This window comes from Ips typographus, linkage group LG8 (assembly GCF_016097725.1).
Source record: "Ips typographus isolate SLU linkage group LG8, UJ_Ityp_2.0, whole genome shotgun sequence".
Taxonomy (NCBI): domain Eukaryota; kingdom Metazoa; phylum Arthropoda; class Insecta; order Coleoptera; family Curculionidae; genus Ips; species Ips typographus.
In genome coordinates this window covers 5,605,135-5,628,812 of record NC_138429.1, presented here as the reverse complement: position 1 = coordinate 5,628,812, position 23,678 = coordinate 5,605,135, and the positions used below count along the sequence as shown (strand labels likewise).

The 23,678-nt window shown below is 32.1% G+C and overlaps 5 protein-coding genes across 7 annotated transcripts in view; 1 reads left to right on the top strand and 4 right to left on the bottom strand.

The window, feature by feature from the left end:
- Positions 1 to 1,612: 1,612 nt before the first annotated feature.
- Positions 1,613 to 3,378, bottom strand: LOC145732717 (pleckstrin homology domain-containing family A member 8). Its single transcript, XM_081985185.1, has 5 exons — positions 3,099 to 3,378; positions 2,748 to 2,803; positions 2,483 to 2,601; positions 2,058 to 2,208; positions 1,613 to 1,996 (listed from the first exon to the last, which is right to left on the bottom strand). Exons 1-5 carry the CDS (start codon positions 3,232 to 3,234, stop codon positions 1,823 to 1,825), a joined length of 636 nt encoding a protein of 211 aa, XP_081841311.1. The 5' UTR covers positions 3,235 to 3,378; the 3' UTR covers positions 1,613 to 1,822.
- A 160-nt stretch (positions 3,379 to 3,538) lies between these two features.
- On the top strand, positions 3,539 to 4,862 carry U2A (small nuclear ribonucleoprotein polypeptide A'-like U2A). Its single transcript, XM_081985181.1, has 5 exons — positions 3,539 to 3,745; positions 3,846 to 3,993; positions 4,050 to 4,402; positions 4,454 to 4,576; positions 4,629 to 4,862. The coding sequence occupies exons 1-5, from the start codon at positions 3,664 to 3,666 to the stop codon at positions 4,661 to 4,663; spliced, it is 741 nt and encodes a 246-aa protein (XP_081841307.1). The 5' UTR covers positions 3,539 to 3,663; the 3' UTR covers positions 4,664 to 4,862.
- A 3,345-nt stretch (positions 4,863 to 8,207) lies between these two features.
- Positions 8,208 to 9,476, bottom strand: LOC145732710 (serine/threonine-protein kinase Nek8-like). The gene is made up of 5 exons (XM_081985176.1): positions 9,291 to 9,476; positions 8,975 to 9,239; positions 8,761 to 8,921; positions 8,552 to 8,702; positions 8,208 to 8,490 (listed from the first exon to the last, which is right to left on the bottom strand). The coding sequence occupies exons 1-5, from the start codon at positions 9,335 to 9,337 to the stop codon at positions 8,287 to 8,289; spliced, it is 828 nt and encodes a 275-aa protein (XP_081841302.1). The 5' UTR covers positions 9,338 to 9,476; the 3' UTR covers positions 8,208 to 8,286.
- Positions 9,477 to 9,524: 48 nt separating this feature from the next.
- Positions 9,525 to 15,864, bottom strand: LOC145732689 (pancreatic triacylglycerol lipase-like). Of its 3 annotated transcripts, none has more exons than XM_081985139.1 (10): positions 15,708 to 15,864; positions 15,471 to 15,651; positions 14,805 to 15,070; positions 12,625 to 12,865; positions 12,458 to 12,570; positions 12,287 to 12,407; positions 11,919 to 12,230; positions 11,750 to 11,864; positions 11,490 to 11,693; positions 9,525 to 9,685 (listed from the first exon to the last, which is right to left on the bottom strand). In XM_081985139.1, the coding sequence occupies exons 2-10, from the start codon at positions 15,643 to 15,645 to the stop codon at positions 9,607 to 9,609; spliced, it is 1,626 nt and encodes a 541-aa protein (XP_081841265.1). In that variant the 5' UTR covers positions 15,646 to 15,651; positions 15,708 to 15,864; the 3' UTR covers positions 9,525 to 9,606. The 3 variants fall into 3 exon arrangements, with proteins under 3 accessions (XP_081841265.1, XP_081841267.1, XP_081841266.1); XM_081985141.1 differs by having other exon boundaries at positions 12,467 to 12,570; XM_081985140.1 differs by having other exon boundaries at positions 15,471 to 15,661; positions 15,708 to 15,850.
- Positions 15,865 to 17,717: 1,853 nt separating this feature from the next.
- Positions 17,718 to 23,678, bottom strand: part of RhoGAP100F (Rho GTPase activating protein at 100F) — a 58,161-nt gene continuing 52,200 nt past the window's right edge. The window contains 1 exon segment of the mRNA XM_081985308.1: positions 17,718 to 23,419. Coding sequence (XP_081841434.1) covers positions 23,265 to 23,419 — 155 coding nt within the window. The 3' untranslated portion in view covers positions 17,718 to 23,264.

Below are 23,678 nucleotides of genomic sequence, written 5' to 3'. Positions count from 1 at the left end.
TTTGTCGGTGTATTTATGAAACACCCTGTACAGGGTGAGTCAACGATAGAATGTCAAGAAATACAAAAGTTTTAGAAAATATTGAGGTGCATAGTTTAAAATTACTTTTGGATATACAGGATGGTTTATAAAGGCCTGGCAGATAAAAAATTAGTTGTTTTAAATGAAATCCCCTATTTTTTTAACACATTTTTAGATTCGCTATGAATGTCTAAAACTTTTTTTTTGTTAATATCATATACCTAATAGTTTCTATATAATTTCTAATTCAACTTAAGAAATATTGATTTTTTAAATAGAACACCCTGTTAATTATTTTTTTTTCTGGTAGCTTTTAAGAAGCACTAAGTATGTCATACAGAGTGTTACAAATTCGATGCATTAGCATTGCTATCTCAGAAACTGTAATTGATAGAACTTTACTTAAATAAAGGTAAAGTTGCGCATTTTATTGCTAAATAAATTGAAGTTTTTAAAATAAATTAAGCAATTGAAATTGATATGTTGTCATAATAAGTAGATAATTTACTTTGATATAATTTAATAATTAATTAACTCCTGCAAAAAAGAGAGTTTCTTATGGTACTTTTCATTCATTTAAAAAAATATGTTTGGTTATAATTATTTATTTTTTATATGATAATGTGATACTGACATGTTTGAATTCGAGGTTGAGTTTTGATGAAACAGCTTAAACTTTGTTTTTAGTGTTAAAAAGAGCAAAACCTAATTATTAATCATATCAAACTAAATTATTTTCTCATTATGACAACATAAGAATGCGTATTAAAAAAAAAGAAGTTCCTAAGTACACTAGTTATAATTTTTTGACAAGTGTGGCATCATTAGTTTCGGGAGGTCTGTAGCTACTAAAAAACGAAATAAAATGTCCAGGTCCATGTTTGAAAATATGTAATAATATTTTTTTAACTAAGTTACTTATTTTACATGTCAAAGTTTGACAACACTCTGCATATTTGGTTGGTCGTCGAGTTAAGATAATAAAAACGAAGGTAAAAATTAAGAAAGTAGTAATATTAGGTATACAGGGTGTTCAGTAAGCATATGATCAAAAGGGTACTCTGACATTCTTTAGATCGAAAGCATAGACAACTTAAAATTATTTATGTTAGGTTTTCTATGATCGAAAGGTGACGATTTGACGTAATTGTCATTAGAAAAAAGTGTATGGTTCTAATGCTATTGATGGTCAAATTCTTGAAAAAAAATGTATTTTCGGAAATATTTTTAGAGAACGTTTTGATGGATTTTAATGAAACTTGCTGTGGACTTGTCTCTAAGCAAGGCTCATGGTTTGATGAAACAATCACGTTCATTTGCCTTTGGCAAGTGGCTAAGTTCTTCAGTGACTGGGTTCAAAAATTACCAGAACTTTTTATTTCGTCGTTAAAATTAATTATTTATTTTTTAATCTGATTTATTGGTCCTTTTTCAAAGCTTTACTACTCTTGGTAAAATCTTCTAGCATTCATAGTTCTTCCGCAAAAAATGTTTTTTGTGTCCCCCTGCTATTTACCATTTGATAACTACAAATTAACTATCAAGTGACAATTTAAAAAAAAAATTTAATTGTGGGTAAAGAAAAAACTAATGAAACACCAATTAAGCTTTTATTAAAAATATCACTGTGCGCTATATTATACCTTATAAAGTACGGTACTTAAATCTAATAGCACCAAATATTTGTCTCAGTAACAGCTTTCTAACAAACTCAACATCTCTCAAACATATACAAAAGCAATGGGATGCAACTCTATTAAAAACAATAACAAAACTATACAAACATCCTGATTTCAATCCTTTACAAACTATCTAACTGATGCTCATGGTAAAACTCTGATAGTTTAACAACACAAGCCGCCATTCTACGCTGATAATACTTCATATCTTCAAGTACTTGCTCATCTTTGTTAGGTTGGTCCAATGCTAATGTTAAAAGTAAGGTTTTTCTAGTGGGGGCAAACCGGGACAGTACCTATTATTTAAATATTAAAGAATAACAGGAACAATTTTACTGTGGAGTGCGAAATAATTACGTTAAACAGTTGCGATCCTAACCAGCCGTGATAGCGTTCCAGAGACTCTGAATAAGCCTTCTTCAGAAACGGAGTTAGGTCTTGCGATAATCTTTCACTTTCCGAGTCAATTATAATGTAGTTGAAGAATGTACTTAGAAAATTAAGTCCTCTAGAATTCAGGTTTTATATAAATTATGAAAGACTTAAACATATTTTTTCAAGTGGGCACAGCATAAATATGAAACCCAATAAAGCCATAAACAGACAGTATCACTACATTTTATGATGCAAACAGAGATGTAAACCCAGCAGTTTATCTGGCTTACTTATTTCCTTCCAATAAATTTTTATCTAAAGTCACTTGAATGAAACAATTTCTTTATCAAGTATGAATTAATTAAAATCCTACTGTAATCCAATAATTATCTGGAATTTTACATTACCTTCTAAGCCAAAGTAAGGCATCAGTTGCCAGTATATCACCATCAATTTGCTCTTTTAAAATCATGTCTTCTAAATGATGATGTGATTCACAGTCTTCATTATATTTTTGTTGTAATTTCTGGAAAATGTTATTGAAGCCAATTTATTTTTTTGTACTTTTACAGGAAGGTACTTTAAAAGTGCTTAAGTTAGAGGTGTATCAAATTGATATGTAATGATAGGCAAATAACAGTTTAGATAAAATATTAAATTCTTTAGACTTACCTTAATGTTCCCGTTCATATCATTTACAACTGGAGAGAAAACTTTGCCAAATTTTTCTGAAAATCAAAACCAATAATTGCAAATTTTACAAAAATACCACTTGGAAGTATTGCATGTCAGTTTAAGATTTTTAATGAAATTAACAGACAATTTTGCCTCATTATTATTACATATATTCCAATAACTCCAAAACTAAATAGAATAAAAGGAGAAATAATAAAACACCAACATCTCAAAAGACACCTCCATATAAGTTGCAAAACAAACACACTTTTGATTTTATTTGATTTTGAAATTATATCCTTAAATACATTGCGTAAAAAGGCTTTCTAACAGCAATTTTGTACTTACCTACTATAGTAACAACCCCAGTAGACGCTTCTAAAAAATCAACAGTCTTCAACTTGTCTCCAGGATCTGGAAAGTGGACGGTCAAAATGGAAAAGGCAGTTTTTGTTGTGTCTTTGGACTCGTTTTCATCACACATTTTGCTATTTAATGGGGAGACAGTTTGCTTCCACAACACTACAGTCCTGATAATATAAAATTGATTACATTCTCTCTAATCTCCAAACATTTTAAATTTGGAGTAATTTGGACAGGAGAAGGAAAACGTCATAACAAAAACAAATCGAAATAAGTGAGGTTAGGTTAGTTTGTAAGAAGTTAAAATGTTTTTAGGTTAGCAAAATCACGTGATCATGTGAAGAATAATTGTAGTAGAAACACGTGATTAGTGTAAAAACCCTGTTACTTTGCTAGCAATGAGAAGAGTAGTGAACATAACCTCAACTCACCTTAATAAATAGCGCGTCTGTTACTTTTGATGCTTTTTAGGGCTGTTATTAAAAAAACTGCCCATTTGTGAAATAGTAAACAGTAGTAATATATTTTTGGTTGTTTTAAAGCTGCAACTATGGTCAAACTAACGGCGGAACTAATTCAAAACTCCATGCAGTATATAAACCCAGTGAAAGATCGGGAACTTGATCTTAGAGGTACTTCCCGTTTTAATATGTACTTACAGGTCTTTTGTAGAGCCCTGTAGTCTAAAAATTACCCGTTAAAGTTAAAGTGATAACAAAGATTATTTTCCAGGTTACAGAATACCAGAAATTGAAAATCTTGGTGCTACAGGTGATCAGTTTGACACCATAGATTTTTCGGATAATGATGTACGAAAATTGGATGGTTTTCCCTATCTAAAGCGACTTAAATGCTTGTTATTGAACAACAATAGAGTAATGTATGTTTTGTGCTGCTTTACCTAAAATTGTTACTGATTTCTAAGCATTTTTGTAGAAGAATAGCAGACCATTTAGAAGAGTACATTCCTAACTTGGAATCCTTGATTTTGACTGGAAACCAAATTGAAGATCTTGGTGATGTTGAACCTTTGATTTCATTGGAAAAGCTCACTACACTCAGCTTGCTACATAACCCAGTCACAGCCAAACAACATTACCGCCTGTATCTGATTTACAAACTACCACAACTAAAGTTACTAGATTTTAGAAAGATCAAGCAGAAAGAAAGAGATGAAGCTAAAGTACTGTTTAAGAGCAAGAAAGGGAAAGAAATTCAGAAAGATATTATCAAAAGGTCCAAGACCTTTACACCTGGAGGAAATATGCATAACATTGCTAAGAGTAGAGGTACAGTATTGTGATTTCTAATTGGTCTAAAGTAAAATAGGATGGTTGCAGGTTTAACTGATGATGAAATCAAGAAAATAAGGGAGGCAATCAACAATGCCAGCTCTCTGGAGGAAGTTGAGAGATTGCAGAAGATTCTGCAGTCCGGACAAATTCCAGGAAATGAGCAGAATGGTAAGTAACTAAATTAATTGAAACTAACTGGGTGTTACAAGATTGTTTCAAGGTTTAGCAAATGGTAACTCCATGGAGGTGGAATGACTTAAACAACACAGGTTGTATTAATTTAGAATAACTCTATGTTATTAAACTGATAAGAGCATTTGGCAGTCACTTTGTATTTTTTTGTGAAATTGGTACATTTTTATGTTTTGGTGACCAAAAATGATACTCTGTCTAAATATGGTTGAGAAGCGACTCCATATCAATCAGAGTTTCAGTAAATAAATTTTCAATATATTCAACTTGTTTTATTAAGAGATTTAGGTAACTAATCCTGGTTTAGTATTGCTTCTTGTAGAAACATTTTTTTGCTAAAGAATGTTACTAAAATCATTAATATTTTTTGATTTATGCAAAATAGTTTGATCCAATTTTGGCATACTATAATATATTATATGTATAAAGCAGAGGTACTCTCTGTTCAGTGACTTCTGACTGTTGCACCACATCCGTTATTTCATTTCATTAAACAACAAATTAATTGGTATTAAACATGTAAATCAGGTACTATGATAGTACCAGTTATTGTTAGTTTGACGGTCTAATAAATGTCAGGTGACTTTGACGTTTTTATCAGTTTTGTATGTGTCATCTTATATAGCAATTGTTTTAATTGTCAGAATCCCCAAGAAGCATTTTAAAAGTTTCAGTCCTTTAAATGCTACTGACAACCTTCTAAAAAGTACCACAGGCATCTATACAAGTGTCTTAACCAATCTCAGTATTGTTTTAATTTGCCAGACTTCCCTAAAACTATTTTGAAAGTTCTCTAAATACTACTGCAAACCTAGAAATTGCTGGAGGCCTCTACAAGTAGTAGTGTCACATGTCTTAAACTTTCCCAGAGTTGTTTTAAATTGTCAGCACTTTGAAAATGGTCCAAAAGGCTTCTAAATGCTACTGAGAATCTTATAAAAAGTGCCAGAGAATTCTACAAGTTTATTAAACCTTTCTATACCTACAACTTCCTATAACTGTTTTAAATTACCAGAGGCCTCTAGGATCATTTTGAAAGTGTTGGAGATCTTTAAATGCTTCTGAGAACCTTCTAAAAAGTGTCAGAAAGTTTACAAGTGTCTTAAACCTTCCCATAACTGTTTTAAATTACCAGAGACCTCTAGGACCATTTTAAAAGAGCTAGAGACCTTCAATATGCTCTAAAGGCTACTGAGAACCTTCTAAAAAATGTCACAGATTTCTACAAGTGTCTTAAACCTTTCCATAACCGTTTTAAGTTACCAGATGCTTCTGACCTTTTAAAAAGTTCGAAAGACCTCTACAAGTGTGTTAAACCTTTCCAAAACTGTTTAGAGACCTCTATAAGATACTGAGAATATTAAAAAAAAGAGACATGTACAAGTGCTTTAAACCTTATAATGGTTTCAAATTACTAAAGGCTTCTATAAGGCCATTTTGAAAGTGTTAGAGACCTCTAAATGCTACTCAGAACCTTCTAAAAAGCACCAGAGACTTCTACAAGTGTCTTAAACTTTCCCATAACTGTTTTAAATTACCTGAGGCCTCTTTAGGTCTATTCTAAAAGTGCTAGAGACCTCTAAATGCTACTGAGAACCTTCTAAAAAGTGTCAGAGACTTCTACAAGTGTTTCTAACTACTAACTTTTCTAAAACTGTTTTAAATTACCAGAGGCCTCTTTAGGACTATTCTAAAAAGTGCCAGAGACCTGTACAAGTGTCTGGAACCTTCCCATAACTGTTTTAAATTAGTAAAGGCTTCTAGGACCATTTTTTGAAAGTGCTTTAGAGACCTCTATAAATGCTATTGAGAACTTTCTACAAATGCCAGAGACCTGTACAAGTGTCTTGAACCTTTCCATAACTGTTTTAAAATACCAAAGGCATCTAGGACCATTTTGAAGGTTTCATAGTCCTTTAAATGCTAAATGCATGACAACCTTCTAAAAAGTGCCGGAGTCCTCAACTTAAGTGTCTTAATCTTCTCAAAACTCTTTTAAATTGCCAGATGCCTCTATAGCACTATTTTTCAAATTGCCAGAGACATCTAAATGGTACTGAGTGCTCTAGTTCTTTTAAGAATGGTTTTTGTTGGTACATAAACTTTAATTGTTGGTCAACACTGTATGATTTATTGTAGCTCCTGCTTTAAACATAGACGTTTATTTTACGTTGAAACAACGTTCTGACCGATATTTTAACATTTCTCGTTGACTTTTGGTTCTGGTTTTTTGCTAATGAATGTACGTTGAACAGAAAACCGTCCTCATATAATGTTAAAACAACGTTACATAGTAACCTTTTTTTAAATAACTTTTAAACAGGAATGTTATTATAAAACATTATACAGTGTGGAACAGCCAAATGGAATAAATTCGATAACGAATAAATGAGAGCGTGTTGGGAAAAACGCTTGGACACGTCGATTTGTATTTTCAGATGCGCATTTATTAAAAAAAATAAAAATTATATAGGGTGTGTCATGTGACAGTGGCCGATACCAACTTTCTTATTTTAAATACATCCCCCTGTATATTATAATTTTTTTGGATTCTTCAGAAAATTCTAGACATAATTCATGTACAATGTCCCATACCTATCTTCAACTGTTTCGGAAATATTAAGTGTTTTCAGATGTATTACTAAAATTAATATTAAACAAAGAAAATTATTTTATTTCACAAATAATGTAAAAAAAAACAAAAAAACATTAATTTCAATGTAAGAGAGAGAAAATGTTCGTGAAAATAAGTATTGAGTGTAATGTTGCGAATTTGTGAAATAAAATAATTTTCTTTTTTTAATGTTAATTGTTGTAATACATCTGAAAACACTTAATATTTCCGAAACAGTTGAAGATAGGTATGGGACATTGTACATGAATTATGTCTAAAATTTTCTGAAGAATCCAAAAAACTAATAATATACAGGGGGTTGTATTTAAAATAAGAAAGTTGGTATCGGCCACTGTCACATGACACACCCTATATAATTTTTATTTTTTTTAATAAATGCGCATCTAAAAATACAAATCGACGTGTCCAAGCGTTTTTCCCAACACGCTCTCATTTATTCGTTATCGAATTTATTCCATTTGGCTGTTCCACACTGTATGTTACATTTTCACAACACCATAGCTAATCATAATTTACAAACGTTTTATAACATTTGCAAATCAACGTTGCTGTTGCAAATTGATTCAGGAGACATTTTTACTTTATTTTAAAGTGTCCCAATATATCACTATAAAGTTTCTTCAACGTAATTGTGTCTATTTTAGGAACCTTTAACCTAAACTATAAATTATTTTAACAATCAATCAATATCACATTTAATCACCGACGTACGTTTTTGCTGGTGATTGTCAGGCAATTTAACAGTCGAGAAGTCACTGAACATACTATATCACACTTTGGATATATTAGATCAACAAGAAAAATTGGGTTTTTACACATGGTTGATTTAATTTAATTAAAAAATGTCCCATCTTATATTCTTTTCATTACTTATTCAAGTTTCATTCACTTGGACGCAAAATGTTCCTAGAATATATTTTTCATTAGTTCCAATTATCTGACATGTCTTGCACCAAAAAAAAAATACCCAAACTCATGTAAAAATGTATTTAATCAAGAAGTAAAAATAAAGTTTGTTGAATTTATAAAATGTAGACAAAATGAGCATTTGTTAAAATATAGATCCCAAGTTGGTAGGCAGGCAAAAGAGAGTCGGAAAAACATCTGACAAGCTCATTATAACTTTAGTGTCAGGACGATCCGCTGGATTTTTTTGCAAACATAAGTTTAGCAGCTCCTGCATTTGTTTTCCGTATGTTCTGCCATTTATTGGTTTCCGCGCACCACTTGCGATCGATAAAACAACACTAGAGACCTGTAAAATATGAAATTATTTAGTTTATCCAGCAAATTTTTAAATACGAATGCTACTTTACCGGCCCTTTAAACATTTTATCCAATTCGCACAATTCATACAGTATACACCCCAAAGCCCAAATATCTGATTTTTTGTTGTACGGTTTTCCCTCGCATATTTCCGGCGCAACATAATTGCAAGTTCCAATAACAGTATTGGCCAAGCAGTTGCTACAAATTATATTAACCCAAATAAACGACTAAAGTCTTTATAGACACTTATCATTACTTTGCTAGAAGTTTTGATAAACCAAAATCCCCAATTTTTAAAACTTCTTGTTTCAATCCGGTAATGAAAATATTCTCGCATTTCAAATCTCTATGTACAATGCCTCTTCCGTGTATATGGTGTAGGCCCAAGAGGATTTGACAAAAAAAGTCCATGACATGCTGAAATATTTTCAACATAGCAATTGGATTGTAAAATGTTACTTTCCACTTACTTGTGGTAGCAGATAATCCTTAGTTTCCCTTCTTTTTGCAATGAACTGCTGCAATGTTCCATGACTGGCATACTCCATAACAATGTAAAATGCTCTATTTTTGTGGTAACTATCCAAGTATTTGATAATATTAGGATGATTTAAACATCTCAGAATTAATACTTCGTTTTCAGCTTTTTTGAAGTCAACTCCAAGCAGTTCAAAGGGTATTTCTTTGACAACCACTTTTTCTTGATTGTGTTTTTTTTTACAAACGTAAACCATGCTGTGATTTTATAGTTAGTGGCTGTTTTCGGTTAGTTTTCTGGTGACTTACCCGAATGTTCCTCGGGCTAGTTGTTTCTCAACATCAAATAAATCCATGCTAATATTAGAACAATAATTGACCCCAAAAAAAATTACAAATAAGCACGTACCCACACACTTAAAAATTGTATATTTCTACAAGAAGGAACCAGCTAAACCACACTAAATATCAAACTATTTCCATAAAAGTAGTGGGTTCATACCAGTTTAACTTGTAGGGAGTGATAAGAAAAATAATAATGTGTTTAGGAATTTATTCGTTTTTATTATCTATATTAACAAATATCACATATTTATTGGAGATATACACGCTAGAATGCAGCATTTTAGCACAAGGTACTGCTTAAAACGATTCGTTTTGGATTTGTATCGCTTATCATTAAGTCTTTTTCACAGTACTGCCAGCTACAAGAAAAAATTCAAGTTACGTGAAAAAGTAGGACATGGAAATATGGTGTTATGTGAATTATTCCCAAGAAACCTAAACGATTATTGTTTTTATTCCTGGTGGGTTATTCAAATAAACTTGAAATTTTGGTGTACATACAGGGTGTTCCTGAGTTGGTGTCAGGAGAGATAATACATCCAAAAAATTTGAAAAAAAGTTTCTTTGTGGTGTCAAAATTGAAAAAATAATATTGTTCTTTTTTCTAAATATCTCCCGTTAAGTTATCTACCGTTTGTCCTACTGAGAGCCAGTTTCTCTAAACATTCTCTAAAGCTGGAGTATTCTACGTCAAAAATTACTTTTTGAAATTTTTTCGAAAACCCGATGGTAAAAAAGAAATTATGATCACAAAACTGATTTTACATTTTTTCGAAAGTTCAAATTAAACATTAAACAATGTTGAATAATTGTTAATATTTTGTTAATAACTGGTTAATTGTTTGTTGAGTACAAAATCAGGTAGTCAGGAAGAAAAGTGGTGTCACAGTTTGATCTGCCAGAAACACATTTTGACAGTCAGGAACAAAATCGCCTGTAAAGCCCACTTCAAGTGAGAAAATGACTGTTTAAAGCACATTCTTGGAATCCTCATTAAATTTCCTATCTAATCACTTAAAAGAACAGTACAAAACCATGTAAAGTCAGGGAGAAAAGTGGTGTCAAACTTTGATCTGCCAGAAACATAGTTTGAAAGGACAGTTAGGGACAAAATTGCCTGTAAAACCCACTTGGAGTGAGAAAATGACTGTTTTAAGCACATTATTGAAATCCTCATTAAATTTTCTTTCCAATGACATAAAAGACCACTCCAAAATCAGGTAGTCAGGGAGAAAAGTGGTGTCACAGTTTGATCTGCCAGAAACACATTTTTTTGACAGTTAGGAACAAAATCGGCTGTAAAGCCCACTTCAAGTGAGAAAATGACTGATTTAAGCACACTCTTGGAATCCTCATTAAATTTCCTATCTAATCACTTAATAAAACACTACAAAACCATGTAAAGTCAGGGAGAAAAGTGGTGTCAAACTTTGATATGCCAGAAACACAGTTTGAAAGGACAGTTAGAGACAAAATTTGCCTGTAAAACCCACTTGGAGTGAGAAAATGACTGTTTTAAGCACATTTTTGAAATCCTCATTAAATTTCCTATCCAATGACATAAAAAAACACTTTAAAATCAGGTAAAGTCAAGGAGAAAAGTGATGGGAAAGTTTGAACTGCCAGAAACACAGTTTGAAGGCACAGTCACTAGTTGTTTGTTAAAGGTTAACATTGTCAACCTAAAAATCTCTTAGTTTATTCAAAATCAAAGGACTTACACTGCAAAAACTGCGTTTCCCAGGAGTCTATTCCTGCAAAAGTTGCTTTCAGTGTGACACAGGAACTTCTGCTAATATTTTTAGATGTAATACCTCTTCTTACATGTGACACTAATTCGTAGACACCCTGTATTAAGTTTGTGATTGGAAAAAGCATAATAGAAGCTTTCATTGGGTTTTTCAACAAGAAATCAAAAACAGATAATATAAGTAAACTGAATCTGTGACAAGAAGTTTTTGAAATAGGTATACAATACTAGAATGATGGTCAATGGGCAATTCTTGAGTAAATCGATAGATTAAACACTGAATTTTCCAGAAATGCAGAATATCCAGGAAGAGTATGAAAAATGTGATAAAAATATAGTTTTAAAGATTTTCAGGTGCACGAATAATGATCAGGTGCTATATGAGTGACTTTTCTAACTTTTGAAAGGCTTACCTGTTTCCGTACATGTCCCTCAGAACAATTTTGTCAGTATACAACATGGGGCTAGCCATCGTTTTGTTGGCAGTATTTTCGTCATCGATATTAAAAAAATGCAAATTTGTGTGTATATTCGGTACTTTATCCGTAGTCATCGTATCATATTCTGCCACTGCCCGTCCATTCATTCTGGATCCGGTCATAACAAAGTCGTTAGTGCTACAATATATTAAGCATGTCAGTAAGACCATACAATTTTTTTTGGAATTACTTACTTGGTTTCTATGAGTATTGTAATGGAATTGTTAGGGTAATACAGGACCATCTGTAATATTCCTTTCACTGATGTGGTTTTTTGTGAAACATGGACAGATGCCATTAACTGTGTTCCTACCAGAAAAACCTTTATTATGACCTCATCTCAATTTTTAAGCAATAACTAACCACAAAAAGGACTAGAATCTCTTGTAGAAAAGTACATTATTCCTTCTCCCTTGACATCTTCACCAAACTGACCGATTTCATCCGCTTTCATTGAATCAACCGTTAACGATTTATTAGTAATTTTTTCCAGTAAGGGAAAACAGTGACCACGTTCATACGATGGCATTCCTCCCGGGCAACTATAAGCAGTAAACTGACAGAACTGTTTGTCTGGTGTTGTCAGCGATTTTAACTTATTACTTATAGTTTCTGCAAAAAGCTGAAATGCTCGTATATGACTACAAGCTGAATCTCTTGACAACGTTCCCCCTTCTAGAAATTATTTTAGTTCACTAAGTTGGAGAAGTGTTTGAAGTTAAAATGTTCACCTAAGTGAGTAACTACAATAGAACTTCTAGGATCTCTGCATCCTGGTTGCTCTTGACCACCATTGGGAAAAAAGTCTACATGTCCTATTGGTTCCCACAAACCAAAACCATCAGTTACAAACTGAAAATCACATTAATCGCTTTGAATTGAAAGTAGTTAGAAACTCTTACCGGACTTGCATCGGTATGAAGAACATCAACAAATTCCGCGTCACTTCTATCCAGTTTTTTATTTTTCTCTCTGAAATGATTCCGTCTGAATAAAGGACTAGCCGCATCCAATCCTAAAACAGTTCCACTGTTGTAAGTTTAGCAAAACATCTTGATTAGGAACCAACCCGTTATTCTGCCAATCAGTTGATTCTTATCTTTAAGAGACTCTGAAGCAGTTCCGGCTACGTGAGCTCCAAGTGAAAATCCGATTAAATGGATATTTTTAGGGTTTAGACCGCTTTCTACCATATTAACTAACAGAATCCCCAATTCTCGGCCAATTAATTCAGTATTGGCTGCCGCTGTTGTGTAATGTGGACCTCGAGCTGCTATTTTCCAGTCCACTAAAACTACATTGCAGTCATACTGTAATAGAGGAATATAATGCTTTAATTAATGTTGTGTTTCACAATTTTCAGTTTGATGAACACTAATTATAGAGAAGTCTACAATCTAAAATTTCTCACATATATCTACTGTAATAGGCAAATTCTTAGTAGCGCTAAAGAACTACAGGAATGGAAAGAATATATTCAAAATCTCTTTGTAGTTGGTAGGAGTTTTTTGCACAATATTACTCTGGATGACAGGTTAGATATCACTAAGGCAGAACTCTTACACGCTATATCAAGTGCAAAGAACGGAAAGGCACCATCAGGACCACATGGAACACAAATAGAGGTTTTAAAAATATTGGAAGAAGACAGGACCCTTGCACTTCTATTAAGATTACTCAACTGTATACATATACAAGACTGGAGTAATTCCTAAAGACTGGCTCAGATCAACATTCATGTATTAAAGTTGCTCCTGAAAATCGTTCAACAATCTAAAATATGCGGACGACACGGTCTTGCTAGCAACAGATAAAGATGATTTGCAGGCACTTAGCAGCGGTAACATCAGATCATAGCCAACAAATGGGTCTACGATTAAATATAAAGAAGACCAGATGAATGGTTGTCAGCAAAAACAATAATATAGCCGACAACTTAACAGATATCAGCATAAATGGAGAAATAGTCGAGAGAGTACAGAAATACAAGTATCTGGGTTGCTGGGGGAATGAAAAATGGGACTTAACTCAAAAAATCAAAAGCAGAATAGAACAGGCACGAAAATCCTTCAAGAACATGCAAAAAATGCTTACCATCAAAGCTTTAAGAATTCCTTCATGGAATGAAGTCATCATAACAATTTTTGGGAAATAATGTGTTAAATGTTATACATATATTATTCATTCTAAACCAAAGATGTTTAAAAATACAATTTGATGAAAATCAACATTCATTGGATGCAATAGGGTGGCACGTATTGGCACTTATTTTGCAACTTAATCACATACAAGCACTAAATGTGCTTTTACGACACATAATGATGTTTTATTTGTCTTGTGTTCATTTATTGGGGACTCACGGTCATCCTATTTATTACTACATACTCATCAATACTTATACTGTTAATCCTGTTAATTAAGCTTTGCGCAAGGTATGACATTTATTTACTGATCCCATCTGTATGAGGATTTATGTTTACTCATTGCTTATCACGATTCTTAACCAGTTATTCATTGATTTGTTGTTTGTTCCAACTTTTAAGCATCAAAACTCTACGTTGGGTTTGAAGATCATTCAACGAGAATGATGAATGATTTAATAAAAGTAATCGACAGAAAATATTAGCTTTAAACTAATAGCAGTTTCTTATCATGATATATTACAAGATACTGAAGTAATAAAAGTTTCAGTATAACGATTGATTATGTAACAAAATTATGTTAATATGAATATGAAATGCATAATTTAAAATTTTCCCAAAGGTCAAGATTGGTGAAGGTCCACCACTATCTTGCAGGTTTTTAATGAAATTTTCGTTCTTCACTCATCCATTAACGATTATTAACTAATTACACTAATTACACAGTATAGCTGTGTATTACTTTCTCCATGAAAGACATTTCCGCAAATGTCTTACATATATTCTTAGTGCGCATTTTAGTCTACTTTATATCTGCCGGAATCATATTATATTGATTTATTTATGTGTATTTCCGTAAATTTACACATCATAGAGGAGTAATTAAATACTCAAACCACCATACAAATGAAATAATACTGTAAAATTTTCTATTTTATGATTGTAGTAATACACAGTTTAGTCTTACTTTCTCCTCTAATGGTAGACGGCATGAAGGTATTTAGTGCTGTGCCAATAGACGCTAATAAAACATAAAAAACTGTAACATTTCAATTTTCCGCTTATTTTTACTTAGACAATTCAATTCAATTAGTAAAGGTAAGCTTACCAGCTTCAGATAAGAATCCTTGACCGTTAGTGCTCCTTTTTCATTCCATTTGCTTGTATATCCATGTATGAGCACTTTCAACGGTTTGAACACATTGAAATTTGATTCTCTCAAAGATCTACCTTCATCATCATACAACAAAACTTCTGGATGAGTAGTGTTTTTCCGTGTAAACAAATAAAATTTTGTGTTTAAAAGTCTGGGGTCTTCTGGTACCCTTTGCAGTGGAGAATTTTTGTGTGGCAAACTGAAACATCCAACCACATCTGAAAAGAAAATGTTTTATAACTGTAAATTTGGCTATTAATATTCTGTATTAGTAGATGCTATAACGCTGCCAAACTTAAGCAAGAAAGTTGTGAAACATTAAATTGCAATAATAATGCCGGAAAAATTGGCTAGTTTTTAAACTTATCTTCTCAGTTTCTTTGAAATAATTTCACTATAGAGTGGCTAGAAACAAAGTTCTTACGACCCTGACCGACCTTTCAATAACTTATTAGATAATTACGTTCTTGCAAAATTTTGCGTTCAACTTGTTATCATGTCATTTTAATTCAAGGTAATCAAGAGTTTGATATTCAAATTACCTGCGTGATCATTTTTAATTTTGTGGGTTGTTACTTTTCAGAACAACTAAATTATTTAATTGTTTACAAAACTTACCGTAACATATCATTTGCGTTGTTCTTTCTCTGTACTGGTTGAGCTTCTCTCTGAGCCTCTCTTTCAGTTTTTGTGCGGCTCTTAACGGGAATTGGGCGAAGCGATTGTGTGAAAAAATTTGTCCGTTTGCCAAAACGCATACCAAAAACAGCAAAAATGACACTTTCAGTCTCATATTTTTCTAAAAATTACTACTATTCAGGCAAAATGTTGGATTCTCAAAAAATGAGTACTTACCTAAATCAACAAAGGTTCAGTAATATTGTCAAGAGTTATTTTGAAGTTTTTCTAGACAAAACAAATAATCTTTGCGTCAATACCACCTTGAAATAACTTAACATTTTTCACTTTCGGTCGATACCGCAACGGTCAGATCATCACTGACTGTTGTTGCAGTTACAAGAAGCCGACTTGCATTACCTTCCACTTGACTTTCACTTTTCTTTTACATGATAAAGTTTTTTTTTAATAGAGAATAGGAACTGCACTTGTCTGATTACAGATTACACAAAATTGGGTAAATACAATTTTGGAACTATATTACATTAAGGGCCGGTACAATTTATTCTTAGGATAATTTCTATAGAAATGACGGAATTGACCAATAGCAACGTCTAACAACGATTTCACGGTTTCCATAGATATTATCCTTAGAATAAAGTTATTCTGAACTGAAAGTACTCAGCCTAAAAATGATAACATCTTCTTCTTCTATTGCCCTATCCGATTACGGATATTGGCTATCACCATGGCTATGAGGATCTTATTGGCTGCGCATTGGAACAGTTCAGTAGATGTTGCTCCAAACCATGTTTGCAGGTTAGCCAGCCATAAAATTCTTCTTCTTCCAGGCCCTCCTCGGCCGTCAACTTTGCTTTGGATTATGTTTTGGAGAATTCTGTGTTTGTTATTTCTCATGATATGGCCAAAATACTCTAATTTTCTACGCTTCACAGTAAGCATGATTTCAGGCTCACATCCCATTCTTCGGAGTACTTCTTCATTTGTAATTCTTTCTAAGAGATTCTAAGAATTCTTCTGAAAATCCGCATTTCAAAAGCTTGCAGCTTTTTTTCCATAGGGTCTGACAGCGTCCAAGCCTCCACACCGTACAGAAGAGTGGAGTATGTATACACATATTCTCTTCTTGTTTTATAACAAGACGGTGTCATCAGCATAGCGGATATTATTGATGATTTCACCGTTAATTCTGATGCCTCAATTTGTGTTTTTTAGAGCCTCCTTGAAAACGCTGGAACTTTGGATGTTAATGTATTCTGCCTGCTTATTTTCAACTCTGACTGTAGCTTTTTGGCCCCAGTAGAGGTTAGCGACAATTCTGATGTCTTTTCCATCCAGTCCAAGATCTGTTAACATCTCTATCATTTTTCCATGCTGGCAAAAGCCTTGGTGTAAGTGATAACATAGATTAGTTTTAAAAAGCAGTTTGGTGCACCCTATCACTTTTTGCTTTCTAACTCCTAAAAAAGGCCCTTAAATGCAAAAACACCCTAATATAATCTTGTAAACGATACAATTTCCTGCAACTTTTCTGATTTAAATTTTTTTGTAACGCCCCAAAAAAACAAACTACACTGCTTTTGGTGCATTCGGTCGATTTTTGTTCATTTTAGGTCACGTGACTGTTTTATATGTTAAAATATTATTGTAAGGGTCACGTCACCGTTTTACATTTTAAACTGACATTTTTAAAGTCACATGACACTTTTTTAAAGTGCAAATGGTCACTTGACGATTTTAAATCAACAAATTGAATTTTAAAAGTCAAGTGGCTCTTTTAAGATTAAAAATGGAATTCATAATGTCACGGGACAGTTTTAAATGTCAAAATGTTATTTAAATTTTTTATTATTATTATATTTAAGTTATTGTTGAACCATTTTTTAGTTTAAACTGATATTTTTCAAGTCACGTGACTTATTTTTAAGTTAAAATGTCATCCTTAACGTCACGTGGCAGTTTTTACGTTTAGGTTTAGGCTGATATTTTTACAGTCACGTGACTCTGTTTTTAAGGTCAAAACTGATCCTTAAGGTCACGTGACTTTAAAATTAAAAATGATATTCATAAAATATTTAAGTGTAAAATTTAGCAACCAGCGGTAAATTTTTCCTTCAATTTGACAGTTTAATGCTGAATTCCTCTCTTGATTTGACTGTTTTTCTTTTAGCTACCCTAAAAGACCTTCTTATCATCATTATATGAAGATAAATCAAAAACAACATGTATTGCTCAACTCAATGGTTTATTCATAAATTTGTTATTAAGTACATTTTAGGAGGGTCTAGCCATTTGAAAAGCTATCTTAAATACTGATAATTAGTTAATGTAAACATTCATGTCTTTAGAAGCTAATTGATACAGAAATACCAAAAAGACTGTAGAACTTTGATTTTTTTAATATCCGATCAGTGATATGTGGACCTTAACGGAGAGGTTACAAGCATATTTTTTGATATAACTGTACCACTAGCCGTTTTCAGTTTTCCTTAAAATATTTTCATAACTTTTCCCACTTTTAATAGAATGAGACTAATAAGCATCAGAGTTGCTTGATGCTAGTATTCCATAGTTTTTATTGTCTCTTTGTATTATGAGATGATTGCTAGCTGATGATTTGGTTTGCACTAGAAATTTAAGTAAGCGACTATTCGTTGTCCAGAGAATTAATTCTTAACTAAGTCTTGTACAGTTTTTAGGAAATATAGTTTTTTTCAGTTAAAGGACTTGGAAGCATATTTAAATTGGACTAAGCTGAGGTAATTACATTTCCACTGATTAATGAAATAAAATAGAAACATGTAGTGTCATGGGAAGTTTCGTGAATATATTCTAAAGAATGATTTTCCATCTTATTTCGTAGCGTAGGGGAGTACAGTGGCATGCTTACAGTTGTAAAATTTCAAATTAACGTCACAATTATGTTGTTGCTTAGCAAGAAACTTGATTTAAAATTGTAATAACAAAGCATGCCACTGAAAAAGCAATAATACAAATTAAATCAGTTATATGGTCATGGTATAATATTATTGTACACACTTCGGACCTTGAAACGCCACCATTAGGAAAGTATAAACCTTATTATGATATGTGCATACAATATACTTTCACTCGTTATTATGATAACGACTAATTTTCGAAAAAAATGGGATTTATACATGAAGTTTGGGAAAAAGTACGTAGTACACTGACTTTTAGTCATGTAGAAATTTTGCTAGATTATTGTTTTCATGCATCATAGACAGGAATGCTTATTGCTGCATGGTGCACTTTCTCAAAACCTTCAACCCCAAGACATAATGGATGTTTGTCTAAATAAAACTTTAACAATTTCATTCTGGATAATTCTTACTAATTTTACCATTGGACAGCAGAAGTTCCTGGCCATATATGCTATGAAAACATGTTGGATATCTCAGCAAAATGGTCAATCATAACATTCTACAAATAACAAGAATCCAACTAGTCTTCCTAAAATTGACGAAAAATAAAATTGACTAGAGTGTATCTCTCTCCACAGCGCATACTTTATCTAATAAATATACAGTTTTCTTTCTATAGCCACATTTACTACTTAGGCAATCGGTCGCTAAATTGTCACCACTACTTTCAAGCAAGAATCCAACATTATAAATTGCGGTGCAGTTACATATTTGTCCAAAGAAGTAATTTTGATGTGCGGTTTATTTAGAGGTTTGTTTCCGTAAAAATTCCTTGAAGTTAGTGACAACAATTGTGAGTAATGAGCGACCTTAAAGACGTATTTAATATTAACATGTGTGTACTTCTATCAAAGAAAAGACGCTATTTGCACCGCAAATAATGACACCAAAATGCGTTTTTGCGATTTCTATGGATACACAAACTTTATACGATTTTTTTTCAAATATGGTTTTTCAACAACAAAACAGTTATTATAGAATTAACAACGGCAGTTCCACATATTTGAAGTTTTAGCGGTTTTTAGCACTACTTTTAAATTAACCCAGTTACCTGGTTTTTGACTTGTGGAACTATCTTAGTTACAAATACATTGTCAAATGTTGTGTTATAAACGAAAACATTTCTAGGAATCACATTTATATACACTTATACATTTAAACATCTTAAATTGTTAACAGAATGATATACATACTTCTAACGAGAAAATAAATTCTTGCATGGCAAGGAGGATTTAACAAAAATTAACTGTACATGTCACACAATGCAAATAGTTTTAACAACCAAATCCCAAAATGGCTTCTTTCAATGTGCTTTGCAAATTTCTGTTGTTAACTAAGAATATCAATAAAGGGTTTATAGTATTGATTTCAACTACAAACTATTACACATTCGATAACTTTTTGCATTAAAGTATTATTTACATCATAAGTACATAGAGTATTAAAGCGATCTATTTTCGATATATGAAAAATTACAAAGTTGAAAAACTCATAAAAATGCTACTAACTTTGGGTTTTTACGAGTAAGATTTTGGGGCACGTGCATCAAACTAGCATTTGTTACCCTCCTGATGAAAACCTGCCTAACTTACATTAGGGTATTGGCAGTGACTTTTATATTATTTATCTAATGTAATTATACTCAATTTGTGCTAGAATTAAATAAATGAAAAGAGTGAGTTTAAATAACTGCAGAAGATTTTTTGCTTTTTAAGATTTGTCAAGAATAACTTATACAGGATGTGTAAAATGTTCTTAAAGCTAAACCCAACTTTTCTTAGTCGAAAAGTGGACAATGTCAGATTACAAGGAGTGTTGGTCAGTTTGGGGCCATTTTTGGTTATACCTCCTTTTGGTTAAACGTGGAAATTTGTACCTAATAGTACGGTAAGCTAGTTATAAACTATACCTGCAAATAACCAATTTTTTCGCAGATTATTGTCAAAAAGTATGTTTTCAAAGTACTTATAAACTTATTTTTAATTTATCAGTAGTTAAGTACTACAACTTTTACTTGTGTCCGACCAATCAAAATGAGTTATTTCTATGGTAAAGAAGAATCCTTTTTTGTTGACTATATTCAAATTTCGTTCAACATAAATTATTAAATAATTTACTTCACAGACCCTTTCTTTCTTCCTTCTTTGTTGATCTGTGATTTTTGATTTGTGAAGGTCTTCTAATTCAATCTTCTTCCACCATTATCTTCCACTACACTCCAACTACAATTTTTTTTCTCTTTGTCTTTTGTTGGTATTGTATTGAGAATAACAAAAAGCCTTAACTTCTGTTATTTCTACACAATAACTTGCTTTATGCCAAAGAAATCTATAAATTAACATTTCAGTTGTGTTGTGTCCATCTATAAATTCAGTTTAAACGCTATTTGACAATTTTCTACAAATCAAATATTTACGAGCAACTAAAACTAAATTGTACTTTTGGCACTCTGCATTCCCGACATCATCCACTTTTATACTAAGGTTAAGTTGGATTAGATCATCATATACAGAGTAGTATGGAAATAAAGTATGGAAAAAATTGATTTAAATTAAGGGAATTCAGCAAAATGCTCTGACACGTGTGTTGTTATTTTTAAACGCGCATTTTTTGGAAAAAAAATAGATATACAGGGTGTCCCAAAATTGAGATATGACCCAGTTGACATTTTCAAATGAGAACATGAGAATGATTTTTTTTTGTTGCATTTATGGATTCTACGTAAATTTCTATGTATTAAATTTCTTATATTAAAATCCTGGTAAATCCTCAAATCAATCAAAGATTAAATAGTTGTTAAACCTATGGTAGGAATTTTCATTCGTTAACAGAACACACCTTGTACTCATCATCAAAATTAATTTTGCAAGTAATTTAGTTCACGAATTAGGACAGAAATCAATCACTTTTGGTCGTCAACTGTCAAATAAGCAAGTTATTAAAAATTTTTGGAAAAAGTGCACGAAAACTTTTTTGAATGATTTTTAGTGCAAAAAGTTTGTGTTATGTTATATTTGCTGTGCTTTTGTCATCAAACACATCGATTTCATAAAAAATGTTGTATACAAACCATGCAAGTTGCTTTTTTGAGAAAAAAGATGTACTTTTTGCACTTGTTGCATAAATACTCATATATAATAATAACAAAATTTTTACTAAAACATGTTATATTTTTCACCTGTTATTTAAAAATACCAAAAACTTTACGTAGAAACCATAAGTGCAACAAAAGATTCTCATTTGAAAATGTCAACTCGAAAGTCATATCTCAATTTTGGAACAGCCTGTATATCAAATATGTTCATCGAAAAATGCGCGTTTAATAGTTATTTTACATTACTAGTGGGGTATGAGCATTTTTATAGTCACGAGTGGGAGTGTTGCCACGACGAGGTCGTAGACCGAGTTGTGGTGATCACACGAGTACGTTAATTTGCCATACCCCACGGGTGATGTACAACATTTTATCTACTCCTAGCATGGTAATCATTCATTACATAGCTCATTTTGAGTTACGTAATGAGCGATTTTACCGCACTAGTGCGATAATAATCGATTTTATCGCACTAGTGCGATAAAACAACTTTAAATGAAAATGTCTGCTGTAATTGTTTATTGAATTTAAACATAACTTTGATACATTTTTTCATATTTCTCCTTTGACTTGGCAGGCAACAAGCCAAATACCACGTTTGCGGCAGCTTCTTCAATATCTGACGGAAGTTCTTCAGACATGTTCATAACGAAATGCACTTTAAAAAATTTGTGACTGACACTGTTAAATTGTCGCTTAAGTAATATGTGGAAACAAATGGCCACCATAGCAACAACACCAAAACAGTACAGCGTAGATGACAAAATTTAAGGGTAACAAATAACTACCCGTAGCAAGCATATACGAGACGTTCCTAAATAGTTCACATTGCACAAAATATGAATTTTCTTCTTACTTTACGCTGCTTCTGATGGTCGTAGATAAAAATAATAACACACGTGTCCAAATAATTCCCTGAATTTTAATCAAATTTATTCATACTTTATGGACACACTGTATAAACTTGTTCCGAATGTGAGCATTTTCCGCACATTTTAGATACACCCTATATTAAAGCTTCTGTTGCAGTTAAAATTCTCAAAGATAGTCAGATTAACTTGATGATAAAATTTTTGTAATTTTGCATTGTTGTCTAAGCAAAACTCATCTCAAGCAACAATGCATGCTAGCACTAATTAGATAGTTTATAGCGTCTGTATGCAGATGACACAAGTATCAAAGTTCAGTCTGTATGAGTTTACTGATGATTGGAAATCAAAAACAAATTGTGCCACACTCAACAATATGCTTATCATATAATTCCACTTAGATATTGTTCTATTAATTTCTTTAATAAATATCATTTATCTACCAACTAAAATCATATACTTTTTTAAATATTTAGTTAACAATAATTCTATAGTAACTATAGTTTGATTCCTAAAAAGCAAGTAGGTTATCGAGATGGCGGAAACAATTTTCAGAATTTTTAGTTTTTCGTCACACCTAAAACTGTTCACATACAAAGATGATATAGTGTCGTATTTGAGATGATTTGACTTTTAGTAAAAATTCAGTCGTATACCTTTTCATATAGTGACACTTTTAGTACATCAAAATGTCTCTGATTTGTGGACATTTCAAGATTTGAAAAATGATACATTATGCACGTCACTAGATGACTTTAATGATATTTAGGTCTTACAGATAGATTTACCTTTACTCTAAAAGGTGTCTTTTTGTGCTGCCACTATATTATAAAAAGCTATGTTAATAAAAGCCCAAACCGCGAGTAATTCAGTCGGATTGTTCTCCATCACCTTCGACGTCTTTCTCTCCAACTTCACGAGTGTTGCTGTCCTCGGTTTCGATACTGCTTGTGGGTGTTGGGGTCTCTTCAACATGTAGAAGACCAGAATTGTTGCTTTGGTGTTGGTTTCCTTCGAATGTATCTGTAACACAATAATTATAATTTACAGATATACTAGAGTGGGTTTAATTTTACAAAAACTAGAAAAATTTATTACAAGGAGGGAAGCATTGTCACTATGTGTATAACTGTAAAAGCAAAAGTGTACAAACTTCTTTAAATAAAAGTTGCAAGAGAATGGAAAAAAATAATTATAAATATTTTTCATACTCCTGAATCCTACATTGACCAAGAAGTAAATGCATTTAATTTTTTCTCAAAGATTGACGGAGATGTGGAGA

Coding starts and splice junctions, on each gene's coding strand:
- LOC145732717 (XM_081985185.1), bottom strand. CDS start 3,234: ATGTGTGATGAAAACGAGTCCAAAGACACAACAAAAACTGCCTTTTCC. Junction 2,804..3,098: donor TGGGGTTGTTACTATAGTAG/GTAAGTACAAAA, acceptor TTTGATTTTCAG/AAAAATTTGGCAAAGTTTTC. Junction 1,997..2,057: donor TAGGATCGCAACTGTTTAAC/GTAATTATTTCG, acceptor TTTAAATAATAG/GTACTGTCCCGGTTTGCCCC.
- U2A (XM_081985181.1), top strand. CDS start 3,664: ATGGTCAAACTAACGGCGGAACTAATTCAAAACTCCATGCAGTATATA. Junction 3,746..3,845: donor TCGGGAACTTGATCTTAGAG/GTACTTCCCGTT, acceptor ATTATTTTCCAG/GTTACAGAATACCAGAAATT. Junction 4,577..4,628: donor TCCAGGAAATGAGCAGAATG/GTAAGTAACTAA, acceptor GATTGTTTCAAG/GTTTAGCAAATGGTAACTCC.
- LOC145732710 (XM_081985176.1), bottom strand. CDS start 9,337: ATGGATTTATTTGATGTTGAGAAACAACTAGCCCGAGGAACATTCGG. Junction 9,240..9,290: donor CTAGCCCGAGGAACATTCGG/GTAAGTCACCAG, acceptor ATAAAATCACAG/CATGGTTTACGTTTGTAAAA. Junction 8,703..8,760: donor TTATCAAAACTTCTAGCAAA/GTAATGATAAGT, acceptor TATAATTTGTAG/CAACTGCTTGGCCAATACTG.
- LOC145732689 (XM_081985139.1), bottom strand. CDS start 15,645: ATGAGACTGAAAGTGTCATTTTTGCTGTTTTTGGTATGCGTTTTGGCA. Junction 15,071..15,470: donor AACGCAAATGATATGTTACG/GTAAGTTTTGTA, acceptor TTTTCTTTTCAG/ATGTGGTTGGATGTTTCAGT. Junction 12,866..14,804: donor AGGATTCTTATCTGAAGCTG/GTAAGCTTACCT, acceptor CCTCTATTACAG/TATGACTGCAATGTAGTTTT.